Raw genomic sequence first — 14889 nt, 5'->3', positions numbered from 1 at the left:
TCTAATTTAAGTAAACTAGAGAACCTCTATTTGAATTCAAATCAATTATCTGGTCCAATGCCTTCTGAAATCGGAGATATGAAAAATCTGATTGACTTGGAGCTATATCAAAACAACCTCAGTGGTCCAATCCCTCATTCTCTGTCTAATTTAAGTAGACTAGAGACCCTCTATTTGAATTCAAATCAATTATCTGGTCCAGTGCCTTCTGAAATTGGAGATATGAAAAATTTGAATGATTTGGTGCTATCTAAAAACAACCTCATTGGTCCAATCCCTCATTCTCTGTCTAATTTAAATAGACTAGAGTTCCTCTATTTGAATTCGAATCAATTATCTGGTCCAATACCTCAGAAATCGGAGACAAGAAAAATTGTAGAATTGGAGCTATTCAAACGTCTTATCGGGAAGCTTACCACAACAAATATGCCATGAGCGATCACTTCAACAATTTTCAGTTTCTAACAATAATCTCATGGGTCCTATTCCTGACTTTAGAAATTGCACAAGTTTAATGAGAGTTCGACTCGACAACAACCGATTAGTAGGAAATATAACTGACAGTTTTGGTGTACATCCACATCTTTATTACATTGATATGAGTCACAACAGACTATATGGAGAGTTGTCACCAAATTGGGGAAAATGTAAGAATTTGTCCGTTCTGAAGATTTCTGGAAATAATATTAGTGGGAAGATACCACTTGAGGTTGGTCAGTTAACTCAACTTGGAGAACTTGATCTTTCTTCCAACAAACTTGCTGGAGAAATACCAAGGGAATTGGGTAGTTTATCCACATTGTTACGCTTGAATTTAAGTGGAAACCATATTTCAGGGCATGTACCAGTTGAAATTGGTAAATTAATCAATTTGGAGCTTCTTGACCTCTCGGCAAATAGGTTAATTGGATCAATCTCGGTTCAGCTTGGTCAATGCTCCAAATTGCTGTCATTAAATTTGAGCTGGAATTCATTGAATGGAAGCATTCCATCTCAAATTGGTGATCTAGTATCCTTACAAATTCAATTGGACCTTAGTCATAACTCAATTAGTGGATCGATACCACCAGAGCTTGCAAAGTTGATGATGCTGGAAATTTTGAACTTATCCCATAATATGATCATAGGCTCAATACCTTTTTCTCTTGAAAATATGGTTAGCTTAGTATCTCTTGATCTATCCTACAATGAGTTAGAGGGTGTTGTTCCCAACACTAGGGTTTTTAGAAATGCTTCTTCACCTCAAGCATTTAGAAACAATAAGGGGTTATGTGGTGAACTTCAAGGTCTACTTCCTTGCAATCCATCTCTTACAAGCAAAGGATTGAAAAAAAATGGACATAAAGTCGTCATATCCATCGTTGCTTCTTTGATAGGACTTTTGTTCCTAATATTTGCAATTATTGGCGTTTTCTTCCTCTTGCGAAAAAAAGTGAAAAAAGGGAATATAGAACAAGCAAGAAGAAACCATGGAAATGTATTTTCAATATGGAATTTTGATGGAAAGATTGCTTATGAGGACATTATTCAAGCAACAGAGGATTTTGATGCCAAATATTGCATTGGAATTGGAACTTATGGGAGTGTTTACAAAGCAGTGCTACCTACTGGCCATGTAGTCGCCTTGAAGAAGTTCCATCCGTTGGAAGGTGAGATGATAGTTGATGATGAAAGCTTTGAGAATGAGAGTCGTGTGTTAACAGAAATAAGGCATCGAAACATAGTCAAACTTTATGGATTCTGCTTTCATCCACGATGCATGTTTCTTGTTTATGAGTACATGGAAAAAGGAAGCATAGCACGTATCTTAAGCAATCAAGCAGAGGCTATTGAGTTTGATTGGCAGAAAAGAGTAAATGCCATAAAAAGTGTGGCCGATGCTTTGTCTTACTTGCATCATGATTGCAATCCCCCAATAATTCATCGGGATATTTCAAGCAAAAATATATTGCTGGACTTGGACCTTGAGGCTCATGTATCTGATTTTGGCATTGCAAGATTATTAAAGCCAGACTCATCTAATTGGACGTCACTTAAAGGAACTCATGGATATATTGCTCCAGGTATTTAAAATTTTCAATGCTATATACTAAATTTTTTTTTTATTGTAGTTTGAGGTTTCTTTATTTTTACTGAATTGGGCCATTAAAGTATTTTCCATCTTAGTATTGAAAAAGGAAAAGATAATGTGTTTGCATCTTATACCTTCAAGTCCAAGGGGAACATCAAATTATTATAGTGAAAAATATAATGTTTGAACTTTGAAAGATTTAGTTCACAATCATAGGACTTTGATTAAAAAATTATATTTTATTTTCTTTTAATTACAATCATTTCAGAATAATAGGATGAATATTTCCATGTCTTATTGTTTGTTATTTATATGTTACATGAGAAATTATTAAATTTTCCATCAGTAAATACCATTTAGATTCTTTTTTACTTAAGTTAATGCATTATATAAATTAGAATGAGTACAAAATATTTCACATGGACTAACCCATGTCTTGCCAAGTGGCAAGTAGTGAAGTGTTATATTCACTGGGCATAGTGCATAAATATATATATATATATATATTAAAGGCCACAATGCTCAATATTAATGGAGAAATATTGGGCACAAGTTTCTTCCAAAGCCATGGAGAGGACATCTCTATATGAACCACACTTTTTAGCGATATACTTTATTGGATGGGCCCCAAATTTTGTGGAGAGGTAGATCCCAAGTCTCTTATTCACATTTGATGTTTCAGCCTCACAGAATTTTCTTGGTGGCAAAATGAATTATTAAAAGTTTTATGATTACAGAGAGGGTGCATGGATACCAAGAGGTGCATAGATACAAGGTAAATAACTTAAGGGAAAGTGGTTTCTGTTTCAGGGGGGGGCACGGGGAGCATGGCCCCTGTGCCCAGACACATGGGGGTGAAATGACTGCTCTATCCCCCATGAAATACAAAATGATGCCTTATTGATGCTTTCTCGCACGCTTCCATTGGCCCTAGTATGTGCACACGCAGTGACCAGGCTCCCCACCTGGGAAACACTTCCCCATAACTAAATTTGAGTTTAAAATTGATAATTGATGAGTGCAGACCATGCTCTACCATATTCATCATTCAAAATATATTGCAGTTTCTTGTTTCTATTAAAATGTATTTGTTGTCCTATTTATACATTTTCACTCAGCCTCTTTCTTTTCTGACCTTGCAGAGCTTGCATACACCATGGCTTTAACTGAGAAGTGTGATGTATATAGTTTCGGAGTAGTGGCATTAGAAACAATTATGGGAAAGCATCCAAGGGAGCTCATCTCATCCTTAACATCATTAGTTGGCCAAAAGATTCTACTAAGGGACATGTTAGACCCATGCCTCACCTTTCCATCAGACCAAAATGTTGCAAAGGATGTGTTTTCTATTGTGAGAATAGCACTTGCATGTTTACGCAATCACCCACAATCCCGGCCAAATATGCATCAAGTATCAAAAAATCTATTTTTTCTGCAACCATCATTTGTGGAGAATTTTCATACAATTACTGTAGGTGACCTAAATGCTATTGAAATACAATAATTATGATCGACGGCTCATTTGACCAACAGGGGACTGACGCGATTCGCTTAAGACCACAATCAAAATTAAACAATAAATCTCAAGGTTAGCATTTTGTTGATTTCATTGTTATCAATCCATTTCATTCCAAAACTATATCATCCTTTTGGGCTTTTGATAGGGATGGCATGGCTAAAGTCCTCACTGTGTAGACCATAGAGCCGATCTTTATTTCTTTGGAGGTGATTCTTTTCTGAAAACTTTTGTAATTATGATTTATCTATTTTAATATGTATGCTTAGAATTATTTGTTATATGATTTTAATCTTACTAAATGAGGTTTTTCTTTTGTCAATTTAAGTCAGTCTAATCTTTTTTCTTATTTTGGAACTTGGAAGTGGTAGTTAAAGTTGAAGGAAGCCGCAAAGGCTGCCTTTTTTTTTCAGCCTCATGTTGTAGTGATGATTGATTCCAAGGGGTTCCTTTTTCGCCTACCACTTCTCTTCCATAGTAACATAGACTCAATTTGGTTGTATAAGATATTATTGTAAATGAGGAAATGTTATGTTGTCGGATTATCATGTTCCTTATCTTATGCTTTAGTTATCTTGTCTATCAAGCTTATCTAATGTATCATTTTTTGGATACAGAGGGAATATGAATAATTCAAGGTTGTAAGGTGTTCTGAGGCTGGATAAAAAAAAGAGGAAGTCAGTTGCGACTTCTGCAGCAGAAGAAAGAGAGTTGAAGGAGGGAGAGACGTATTTATTGTAAAAGAGGTTCACTTTAGGTAAGTTTCAATTCTTTATTTTTATATTTATTTTTATTCCTATATTTTGGCTTTAGATTTCTGTTTTTGCTGATGGCTATGCCGAAGGTAAAGCAGTTTTCTAAAGAGCCTTGATTTTTTTGCCTTCGAAGCTCTGTTTTACTGATGGCCATGCCAAAGGTGAAGCAGAGTTTTGAAGTGGTATTGTATATCTCTTTCCTTCTTTTTATTAATTCAATTGCTGACTTTTAGCAAAAAAAAGAAAGAAGGAAAGAAAATAAGGAGACAGCCAGAGACCAAATAGGGAGAAGGAGAGGCAGAAAGGGAAACCTCTAGAGAAGGAGAGAGGTGTGTGTACTATCCTAAAAAGAAGGAATATATGGAGAAGAAAAGAAAAAGAAAATTTAGGAGAAGAAAGAAAGGAGAGAGGGAACTGTGTTTTGTCTTGGAGTAAAAGAAAGAAGAAGATATATCAGTTGGACTTTAACCATTATTTGGCTATAGGATTTTAAATTGGTTTAATAATTTATAAATTGTAATTGGACATATGTATTGAAAGAATTTGTAACTATGAATGGAAAATGTTTTGGGTTAGATTTGGTTGGACTCTCTATATGGAATAGAACCCTAAGGCATTGTTGTATGCTTGTATAGGTAGTAGTGCCCTGAAGTGAGTGAAACCCCAGCTGAAATTTTTGAGTTAATTGGTTTACTTATGTTATATTATTCCGAGATATCAATTGTATTGTTGTTTGTTTGCGAAACACGTTGTAAAGTTCTATAGATCAGAAACTTGGGATTCAGGTCCAGCATTTATTTTCAATGACATAAAGTGGGACTTTTTGCAGCACCCAAGATATAGATTTATTGGTGGTGGAGAATTAAAATAACTGCTTTGTATTTGTTCCGTTTGGGGATGCTTGGATGTATTCTCTGTACATATTTTTTCTTTCAATTCTATTTTGCTGACCATTAGCAAATATATATATATATATATATATATATATATAGACATATTCATTTCTTAAAAGAATATGAATTTATGCTATGATTATATAGAATACTTTATAAATATATCTCAGTCAATAATTCTTCTCTTGCAGCAAAAACCCAACAAGGTACTATCTTAAAGTCTAATTAAACAGCTCAAATTCCTGATTTCCCTGGATTGCCTCAAGAACATCAATTAACTATAAATTTAGTTAAATCTCCCAAAGGAGGTTTTCAATGGACTACCTTCCTTATCATTGATTCTGTAAAAAAAAAAAAGATTCAGACCCTAATACCTTATCATTGATTAGCTGGCTGCCGGTAAAACAGTCATCTCTAGTGCTCCAGTATCCCTCCTCCACAGGCATTGAAGGATATCCCCGGTAGGAAATGGCTGATGTCTCCCTAATGTTTTGCTTATGTCAAATGAGGCGCGTCTCCTGTCAATGGGGTAACAAACTATTCCCTTCTCTTGTTTAGGAGGCAATGGAATCATGGAGAAGGAATATATAATAGACCAACATATACTTCAGAGGATATAAACACTGAGTATCTCTCCTTTCACTCTCTTTGTTCCATTCAACAGTACATTGTTGGTTTTACATCTTTGATACTTCATATTATACTATGCTCTAGACATATCTGAAGTAGACATTGTCCTGATCGTTTGCTTTGTGTGATAGTGAATCAAAAAAAGAGGACAGATTATTAAAAAACAGAGGAAAGAAGTTTCGGTTGAAGGGGGAAACAGTGAGTGATATTTATAATTTTTCAGTGTTGGCTTATTTACATATCTTGCTTGACATTGAATTTATGTTCCTTTTTTATCCTTCTCTCAATATTTCCTTCCTCCTAGCAGGGAATAGCAGCTGCACTTTCAGCTTATTGTCATGCAGAGCTTTTTAGCCGCTGGAAGTGCCTACCATTGTTCATATATTCCTGGGCTTGATGTTGGGGTTGTCTCATGTTCTGCAATTCTTGTATTTGTGGTCACTCGATCTTTTGTGTGGGAATTAAGGAGGTACCTTAACAATTATTATTTTCCTTTCCATGGAAATTTAATTTTCATTTTAGTCTTTCAATTCAAACACTATATATTCCTTGTCATAGTAGTGTTGGAAGGAAGGGGGCACACAAGAGTTAAGGCTGCCTAAGAGTCCTCTTTCACCCGTACACTAAAGGTTAGGTGGTGAGACTTCTTTGGAGATCTGCATGTGGATTGCGTATGCGAGTTGGTTACTGACTAAACTCTCTCTCTCTTTCTGTTTCTATATAAAAGGTGGGGGAGTGAGAGGGTAACGTATAAAGGTAAATTATTTCTGATTCTCAAACCATGAAGCAGTCTTCTTGTGAGATCTCGTTTTTACTTCGGTCTTTGTGAGGACGAAAGAGTGTAGGAAAGGAGGAAGAGAAGGTGTTATCTTGTAATGGGTTGTGGCATGACGGCGTTCTCTCTATCAAGGATGGAAAGAAAGGTACTGAGTCTTTTCTGTATATTTTAATGACATGTTCGAAGGTGACAGTACTATAATTTTGTGAATCCACTTTTGTTTGGTGAGTTTCTTGGTAACCCAAGATGTAATTTTTTCTCTTGATATTTTGGTAGCCTCTATATTGTCTAGAGAGGAGATCTTGTAACCTCTTTACTATTATAGTGAAAGTTTTTACCTGGACGAGGTCCCGTGGTTTTTTCCCTTTCGTCTTGAAAGGGTTTTTCACGTTAAAAATGGTGTGCATTTGTAGATTGAGTTGATTTGTTTCGGCGTCATTACTTTATATATATATTTTTGTTATCATCGTGGAACTCCATTAACTTGTACACAAGTGGAAAATTGTTATTTTTTCCAATAAATAGTTGGTGCAATCTAGCTGGGTAGGATATGGAGTTGCCTAATGGGTAATGACACATGTTGAGAAAAAGTGACCTCCGCCATATATTTTGGCTCGAATCAATTATGAAATCAAGACCATTTATAAACTATTAGGGTTTGAATAGTTTTTTAAGGTTTTTCAATTTTTTTATTCAAACAGCTACTTTTTCATTACATGTCTTTCAATTTTAATTGAAATGGATGTCTGAATTGAATTGTTATATTGTTTTATTTATTTATTTATTTATTATTGAAATGGACATCCAGATTGATTGGATCAGTATCGGTTTAAAATGATCCTGAGTCTTGACCGTTCAAATACGAATCCACGGATCACGGTCACGACCAAATCCATAAATTCCTTATGAATGACATGGACTGTTAACCAAAGGTCCCACACAATTTATGAAGGCTTCAAAAGTCTGCAACAAGTAAATGCGACAATACAGACTGAATTGTCTTCAAAAAACAAGATATCACCAGTTCTTCTCTATAAATTAGCAATCAAGATGACAACATAATGGTATGTATGTATGGTTGATTCACTGGACTTGAATTCTCCCATGGCTTACTACTCATCCACCCATTCTTCTCCGACTCCATTAATGTCGTTTTTCTATCTTTGCCTTATCATCTTATTCCTCAGTACTTCCTTTGCGTTTGGTAGTGGATTAGGGGTCTCTTCCTCTCAGTCGTCATCAAGTGAAACAGAGGCTCTACTCAAATGGAAAGCCACTCTCCAAAACTACTGTGTCCCTGCTCTCCGTTCTTGGAAACTTACATCATCATCCTCAGCACCAATCCCCTGCTGCAACTGGTTTGGTATAACATGTAACAAAGCCCGAACCAGCGTGGTTGAGATTAGCCTTCCAGGACTGGAGCTGCAAGGTACGCTTCACAACTTCACCTTCTCTTCCTTTCCCAATCTCTTCAGTCTCAATCTCAGTGGCAATGGACTCACAGGAGCCATACCAGATCAAATTGGTAGCCTCTCCAAACTCACCAACCTTGATCTCTCCAATAATAATCTTTCCGGCGTTCTGCCTCCCTTGAGTAATTTAAGCAACCTGAGCTTATTACGCCTTCGTGACAATGAAATGAATGGCACGCACGATACCTTTAGAAATAGGCAATATGAAAAATCTGGTTTTGTTATCATTAGGTTGGAATAAATTCACTGGTATCTCTTAATTTTAACCAACCTTGAATATCTATACCTGCATGATAATGAACTCAGTGGTCCAATACCTTCCGCAATGGGAAATCTAAAAAATTAGGTTGGGTTGGAGCTAGGAACAAACAAGGTCATTGTGTTTGTCTAGTCCTAGCTACACAAACGAGCACAATATGATGGCACTGCACCATGGTCCCAAATGCATCAACGTGGCCTCCCATTGGCCTATGCACTAGCACAATGGTTGCGGAAGCAACTCGGGTTCTCATAATCATATGGGCAATAGAACCTTGCTGGTCTAAAATAGGAACACTAGACTTGCGGGCCAACAGGAGGGTGCGTAAGAGCATATATGGCATTTTCGCACCATGTCCAGTCTGGGTGTTTCCTGTGCCAGACTTGTAGAGTTCTTTTTCCCAAGTATATTTACTATATATTAATCTATATCTTTTCACAAATATATATATATATATATATATATGAATAAATATAATATTTGGGAAAAAAATTGTACCAGAGTGTGGCCCATGTGCCAATGACCCAGCCAATGAGAATGTACACTTGATCTATACTTTCAATCTGTTATTGAGGCTTGTTTTTTAATATATAAGTTATTTCGGATTATGCATTGAATGGGTTATATAGGTTCAAGAAACAAGTGTATTTGTATAGAAACATATAAAAATAAAAATATTAATTTTATATATTGTCACCACTCAAAAATCTCATATTTATGTTTTCATAATAAAATATTCGTAATTAAAATTCACAACTATAGATTTTTTTATAGAAAATATTCGTCATTACAAAAGCACAACTACAATTGAGGTAAAAATTTACACATCTAAATTTTGTAGTTATAGATTTTGCTGCACAAAAAATTTCAGCACCATGAAATCGCATTTATAAATTTTGGAGTACAAAATTTCGTAGCCAAAATTCATATAAGTTTTGGGGCGTAAAAGTTCGCAGTTAAAATCCACAGCTATAGATTTGCTTTTAAAAAATAGCACAGTTAGAAATATGCAGCAATAGATTTACTGCAAAAACATTCGCAGTTAAAATCCACAGCTATAGATTTGATGTGGAAAAAAAGCGCAGTTAAAAATATGCAGCAATAGATTTACTACGAAAAATACTCCATTGGTTACTAGAGGTTCAAGTTACTTCTTTTGGTAAGATATGTCTCTTGTTTTATGAACTGGCTTTGGATTTGCTTCCTTGCAACGGGTGGAGGTGGACTATGTTCCGAGACATTAGGGTAGGGGTGTCAATTGATCGGTTAGGGCTGAATCTGCTTCAATATGGAAATGATGAATCCGAAATCAAACCAATAAGGAAAGGTTTGTTATTGGTTTGATTTCAATTTGTGTACTTATTGGTTTTACTTATCGAATTGGTTTCGATTTTGGTCTGATTTAGATTCAGTTTAACATGTATATGTATACATAACTAATGAGAAACAAATAGTTTTGAATGAGTTCCAAGGTATTATCGGTTTAGTTTTGATTTAGGTTCGGTTTTTACATCCAAAGTTGATCTAATAAAGATCGGTTCGGGCTAATTCGGGTTAGTTTCACATGTTCGTTTTGGATTTGAATACACCTATATTAGGAGTAGAAATTTGCTTTTATTTTATTCTTAGATTTTGATGTGGATTTTGAATTTTGTTTCTGTAAATGATGGAAAGTATGTTCATTTTTCTTCCTCCATACCTGAATTGTAGTTCTCCGTTTTTTGTTAGAGTCAGAAATATGGTTTTATTTCTACCCAAAAAAATAAAATAAAATATGGTTTATATTTTTTATCGCAACAATTTGATCAGTTTTGGTAACGATAAATTAAAAAGAAAAGAATATGTTAGAGATTGTAGAGCGAAATTATTAATTGTTTTGCCATATTTAGCAACAGTAATTAAGGGGTGAAAGTTTAGCCCTGACAACCCGAACCCGCCTTGGCCTGCCTTGAGCTCAAACAGGGTTTGGGTCAAATTTTTTGACCCTAAGGGCGGGTTAAGGTTGAAAAACCCCAACCCTGGGTTAGGTTGGGTTAGGGTTTCAGCCTCAACCGGACCCAACTTGGCCCAAAATTTAACCTTGCATCTTTATAATAGAAATTAGGGCTCCAATAGGTTTTTATTTTTCTATAACTTTTTAATATATGAGACATGACTGGAAAAAATATGTCAATCAAGGTTAATCCAACAATTATAGAAGCCAAAGTCAACCCGACCCAGGCCAACCGGACCCAACCCGTCCCTGACAGGGTCCATTAGGGCCGGGTTGGGTTGGTATGAACCCAGCAGGGTTGGGCCTAAACAAGAACCTGACAGGGTTGGGTTGGGCTTGGGTTGAATTTTGATCACCTAGGGTTGGGTTAGGGTTTTAAGAAACTCGGCCCAGCCCGGCCCTATTTCACCCCTAAGTAATATAATATTAACTTATTACCTTCTCTTCCTTTCCCAATCTCTTCAGTCTCAATCTCAGTGGCAATGGACTCACAGGACCCATACCAGATCAAATTGGTAGCCTCTCCAAAATGATCACCCACCTCAATCTCCGTGGCAATAAACTCAGTGGTCCAATAACTTCTGCACTGGGAATTCTAGAAAATTTGATTGTGTTGGACCTAGATACAAACAACCTCATTGGTCCAATCCCTCATTCTCTGGCTAATTTAACTAGATTTGAGACCCTCTATTTGGATTCGAATCAATTATCTGGTCCAGTGCCTTCTGAAATCGGAAATATGAAAAATCTGATTGACTTGGCGCTATCTCTAAACAACCTCTGTTGTCCGATCCCTCATTCTCTGTCTAATTTAAGTAGACTAGAGACCCTTTATTTGCATTCAAATCTATTATCTGATCTAGTGCCATCTGAAGTTGGAGATATGAAAAATCTGATTGACTTAGAGCTATCTTTTAACAAACTCAGAGGTCCAATCCCTCATTCTCTGGCTAATTTAACTAGACTAGAGACCCTCTTTGGATTCGAATCAATTATCTGGTCCTATGCCTTCTGAAATTGGAGATATGAAAAATCTGATTAACTTGGGGCTATCTGAAAACAACCTCGATGCTCCAATCCCTCTTTCTCTGTCTAATTTAACTAGACTAGAGACCCTCTATCTGTTTGACAATCAATTATCTGGTCTGGTGCCTCTAGAAATCGGAGATATAAAAAATCTGGTTCACTTGGTACTACAACAAAACAACATCAGTGGTCCAATCCCTCATTCTCTGTCTAATTTAACTAGACTAGAGACCCTCTATTTGCATTCAAATCAATTATCTGGAGAGTTGTCACCAAACTGGGGAAAATGTAAGAATTTGTCCGTTCTGAAGATTTCTAGAAATAATATTAGTGGGAAGATACCACTTGAGGTTGGTCAGTTAACTCAACTTGGAGAACTTGATCTTTCTTCCAACAAACTTGCTGGAGAAATACCAAGGGAACTTGGTAACTTATCTACATTGCTCCTTTTGTGTTTAAATAACAACCAGATTTCATGGCATGTACCAGTTGAAATCGGCAAGTTAATCAATTTGGACCATCTAGATCTATCGGCAAACTGCTTGATTGGATCAATCCCGACACAACTTGGTCAATGCTCCAAATTGTTGTCATTAAATTTGAGCTATAATTCATTGAATGGAAGCATTCCATCTCAAATTGGTGATCTTGTATCCCTACAAGTTCAATTGGACCTTAGTCATAACTCAATCAGTGGACCAATACCACCAGAGCTTGGGAATTTGATGATGCTGGAAATTTTAAATCTATCCCATAATATGATCACAGGCTCAATACCTTTTTCTCTTGAAAATATGGTCCTATGCCTTCTGAAATCAATTATTTCACAGGCTCAATACCTTTTTCTCTTGAAAATATGGTCCTATGCCTTCTGAAATCAATTATTTCACAGGCTCAATTTTGTATGATCACATCTTGAAAATATGATCACAGGCTCAATTTTGTATCCCTCTTTTTGCATTCGAATCAATTACTTGGTCCTATGCCTTCTGAAATCGGAGAAATGAAAAATCTTATTGACTTGCAGCTATCTCAAAACAACCTCAATGGTCCAATCCCTCATTCTCTGTCTAATTTAACTAGACTAGAGTTCCTCTATTTGAATTCGAATCAATTATCTGGTGCCATACCTCAAGACTTTGGTAGCCAAGCATCTATTGTAGAACTCCAGTTGTTCGACAACCTCTTATCTGGAAGCTTACCGCGACAAATATGCCAAGGACGATCACTTCAAAGATTAGTGGTTCAAAACAATAGTCTTACGGGTCCTATTCCTGACTTCAGAAATTGCACAAGTTTAATGAGAGTTAGACTTTAAAAAAACCTATTAGTAGGAAATATAACTGATAGTTTTGGTGTATATCCACATCTTTATTACATTGATATGAGTCACAACAGACTATATGGAGAGCTATCACCAAATTGGGGAAAATGTAAGAATTTGTTAGTTCTAAAGATTTTTGGAAATAATATTAGTGGGAAGATACCACCTGAGTTAGGTCAGTTAACTCAACTTGGACAACTTGATCTTTCTACCAACAAACTTGCTGGAGAAATACCAAGGGAACTCGGTAACTTATCTGCTTTGCTCCTTTTGTATTTACATGACAACCAGATTTCAGGGCATATACCAGTTGAAATTGGAAAATTAATCAATTTGGACCATCTAGACCTATCGGCAAACTGGCTAATTGGATCAATCCCAACACAACTCAGTCAATGCTCCAAATTTTTGTCATTAAATTTGAGCTGGAATTCATTGAATGGAAGCATTCCATCTCAAATTGGTGATATTGTATCCCTACAAGTTCAATTGGACCTTAGTCATAACTCAATTAGTGGACCGATACCACCTGAGCTTGCAAAGTTGGTGATGCTGGAAATCTTGAATCTATCCCATAATATGATCATAGGCTCAATACCTTTTTCTCTCGAAGAGATGGTTAGCTTAGTATCACTTGATTTGTCCTACAATGAGTTGGAGGGTGTTGTTCCTAACAACAAAGTATTCAGAAATGCTTCACCACAAGCGTTTAGAAATAATAAAGGGTTATGTGGTGACCTTCAAGGTCTACTTCCCTGCAATCAATCTAGTAGAAGCAAGGGATCGAAGAAAAATGGACATAAGGTCCTCATATCCATCTTTGCTTCTTTGATAGGAATTGTATTCCTAGCACTTGCAATTATCGGTGTTTTCTACCTCTTGCAAAAAAAAGCAAAAAAAGGAAATATAGAAGCAACAACAAGAAATCATGGCAATATATTTTCAATATGGAATTTCGATGGCCAGATTGCTTACAAGGGTATTATTCAAGTGACAGAGAATTTTGATTCCAAATATTGCATCGGAACTGGAACTTTTGCGAATGTTACAGAGCAGTGCTACCTACTGGCCATGTTGTAGCTTTGAAGAAGTTCCATCCATTGGAAGGTGAGACAATTATAGTTAATGATGAAACCTTTGGGAATGAGATACGTATACTAACAGAAATAAGGCATCGGAACATTGTCAAACTTTATGGGTTTTGCTCCCATCCACGATGCATTTTTCTTATTTATGAGTACATGGAAAAAGGTAGCATAGCACGCATCTTGAGCAATCAAGTTGAGGCTATGGAGTTGGATTGGTTGCAAAGAGTAAATGTCATCAAAAGTGTGGCCAATGCTTTGTCTTACTTGCATAATGATTGTATTCCACCAATAATTCATCGAGATATTTCAAGCAAAAATATATTGCTAGACTTGGAACTTGAGGCTCGGGTATCTGATTTTGGCATTGCAAGACTATTAAAGCAAGACTCATCTAATTGGACGTCACTTAAAGGAACTCATGGGTATATTGCTCCAGGTATGTAAATTTGTCCCTACTAAATACTATGTTATTATTATTTTTTAAGATTTCTTTATTCAGTTTAGTATTTAAAACCTATGACATTTTTGCTAGATTGGGCCGTTGAAGTATTCGTTACCTTATCTTATCGTCTAAATGGAGTAGAATTATTATATTTTGGAATAATTTTGGGAAAAAAATATGTTATCCGAACTTTGAAAGATTTAGTACACAATCATCAAAACTTTGATTAAAAAAAATAATCGTTTTAAATAGTAGGATGAATGTTCCCATGTCCTATTGTTATGACATTTATATGTTACATAATAAATTCTTAAATTTTCCATCTGTAAATACCCTTTAGATTTTTTATTTTTTACTTAAGCTAAAACATTTTACTTAATTGAGTCATTTTATAAAGAAACTAAAGAATATTGTAAATTGCTTATATCCCCTTGAATTTCTTGGTGGCCATAGATAAACTGGGCAAAACATTTTTGTAAATTAACTAAAGGAATTTCAGAATTTTGAAGTGGAGGGGGAAAATAGAATACTGAAATTACTCATTTGGAGTAAATTATTTTCATCTGTAAGTTACTTTATTATCTTGTGGTAAGTTATTTATTATATAGAAAATAGGTATCCCTAGCACAACTACGCTTTCCT

The 14889-nt window shown here is 35.7% G+C and overlaps 2 protein-coding genes and 2 long non-coding RNA genes across 4 annotated transcripts in view; all 4 read left to right on the top strand.

The window, feature by feature from the left end:
* Positions 1 to 905: 905 nt before the first annotated feature.
* On the top strand, positions 906 to 3550 carry LOC122086842 (MDIS1-interacting receptor like kinase 2-like). The gene is made up of 3 exons (XM_042655784.1): positions 906 to 2063; positions 3214 to 3412; positions 3547 to 3550. Exons 1-3 carry the CDS (start codon positions 1085 to 1087, stop codon positions 3548 to 3550), a joined length of 1182 nt encoding a protein of 393 aa, XP_042511718.1. The 5' UTR covers positions 906 to 1084.
* On the top strand, positions 3551 to 4284 carry LOC122086475. The gene is made up of 3 exons (XR_006142435.1): positions 3551 to 3659; positions 3736 to 3796; positions 4205 to 4284. It is a non-coding gene; the product is annotated as an uncharacterized LOC122086475 (long non-coding RNA).
* Positions 4285 to 6004: 1720 nt separating this feature from the next.
* On the top strand, positions 6005 to 6406 carry LOC122086474. The gene is made up of 2 exons (XR_006142434.1): positions 6005 to 6063; positions 6173 to 6406. It is a non-coding gene; the product is annotated as an uncharacterized LOC122086474 (long non-coding RNA).
* Positions 6407 to 13750: 7344 nt separating this feature from the next.
* Positions 13751 to 14889, top strand: part of LOC122086473 (MDIS1-interacting receptor like kinase 2-like) — an 18300-nt gene continuing 17161 nt past the window's right edge. The window contains exon 1 of the mRNA XM_042655285.1: positions 13751 to 14241. Within this exon, the coding sequence (XP_042511219.1) occupies positions 13959 to 14241 (283 nt within the window). The 5' untranslated portion in view covers positions 13751 to 13958. The remainder of the gene's footprint in view (positions 14242 to 14889) is intronic.

This window comes from Macadamia integrifolia, chromosome 8, assembly GCF_013358625.1.
Source record: "Macadamia integrifolia cultivar HAES 741 chromosome 8, SCU_Mint_v3, whole genome shotgun sequence".
Classification (NCBI taxonomy): Eukaryota; Viridiplantae; Streptophyta; class Magnoliopsida; order Proteales; family Proteaceae; genus Macadamia; species Macadamia integrifolia.
The sequence above is the reverse complement of the archived record's forward strand: the minus strand, read 5'-3'. Positions and strand labels throughout refer to the sequence as shown.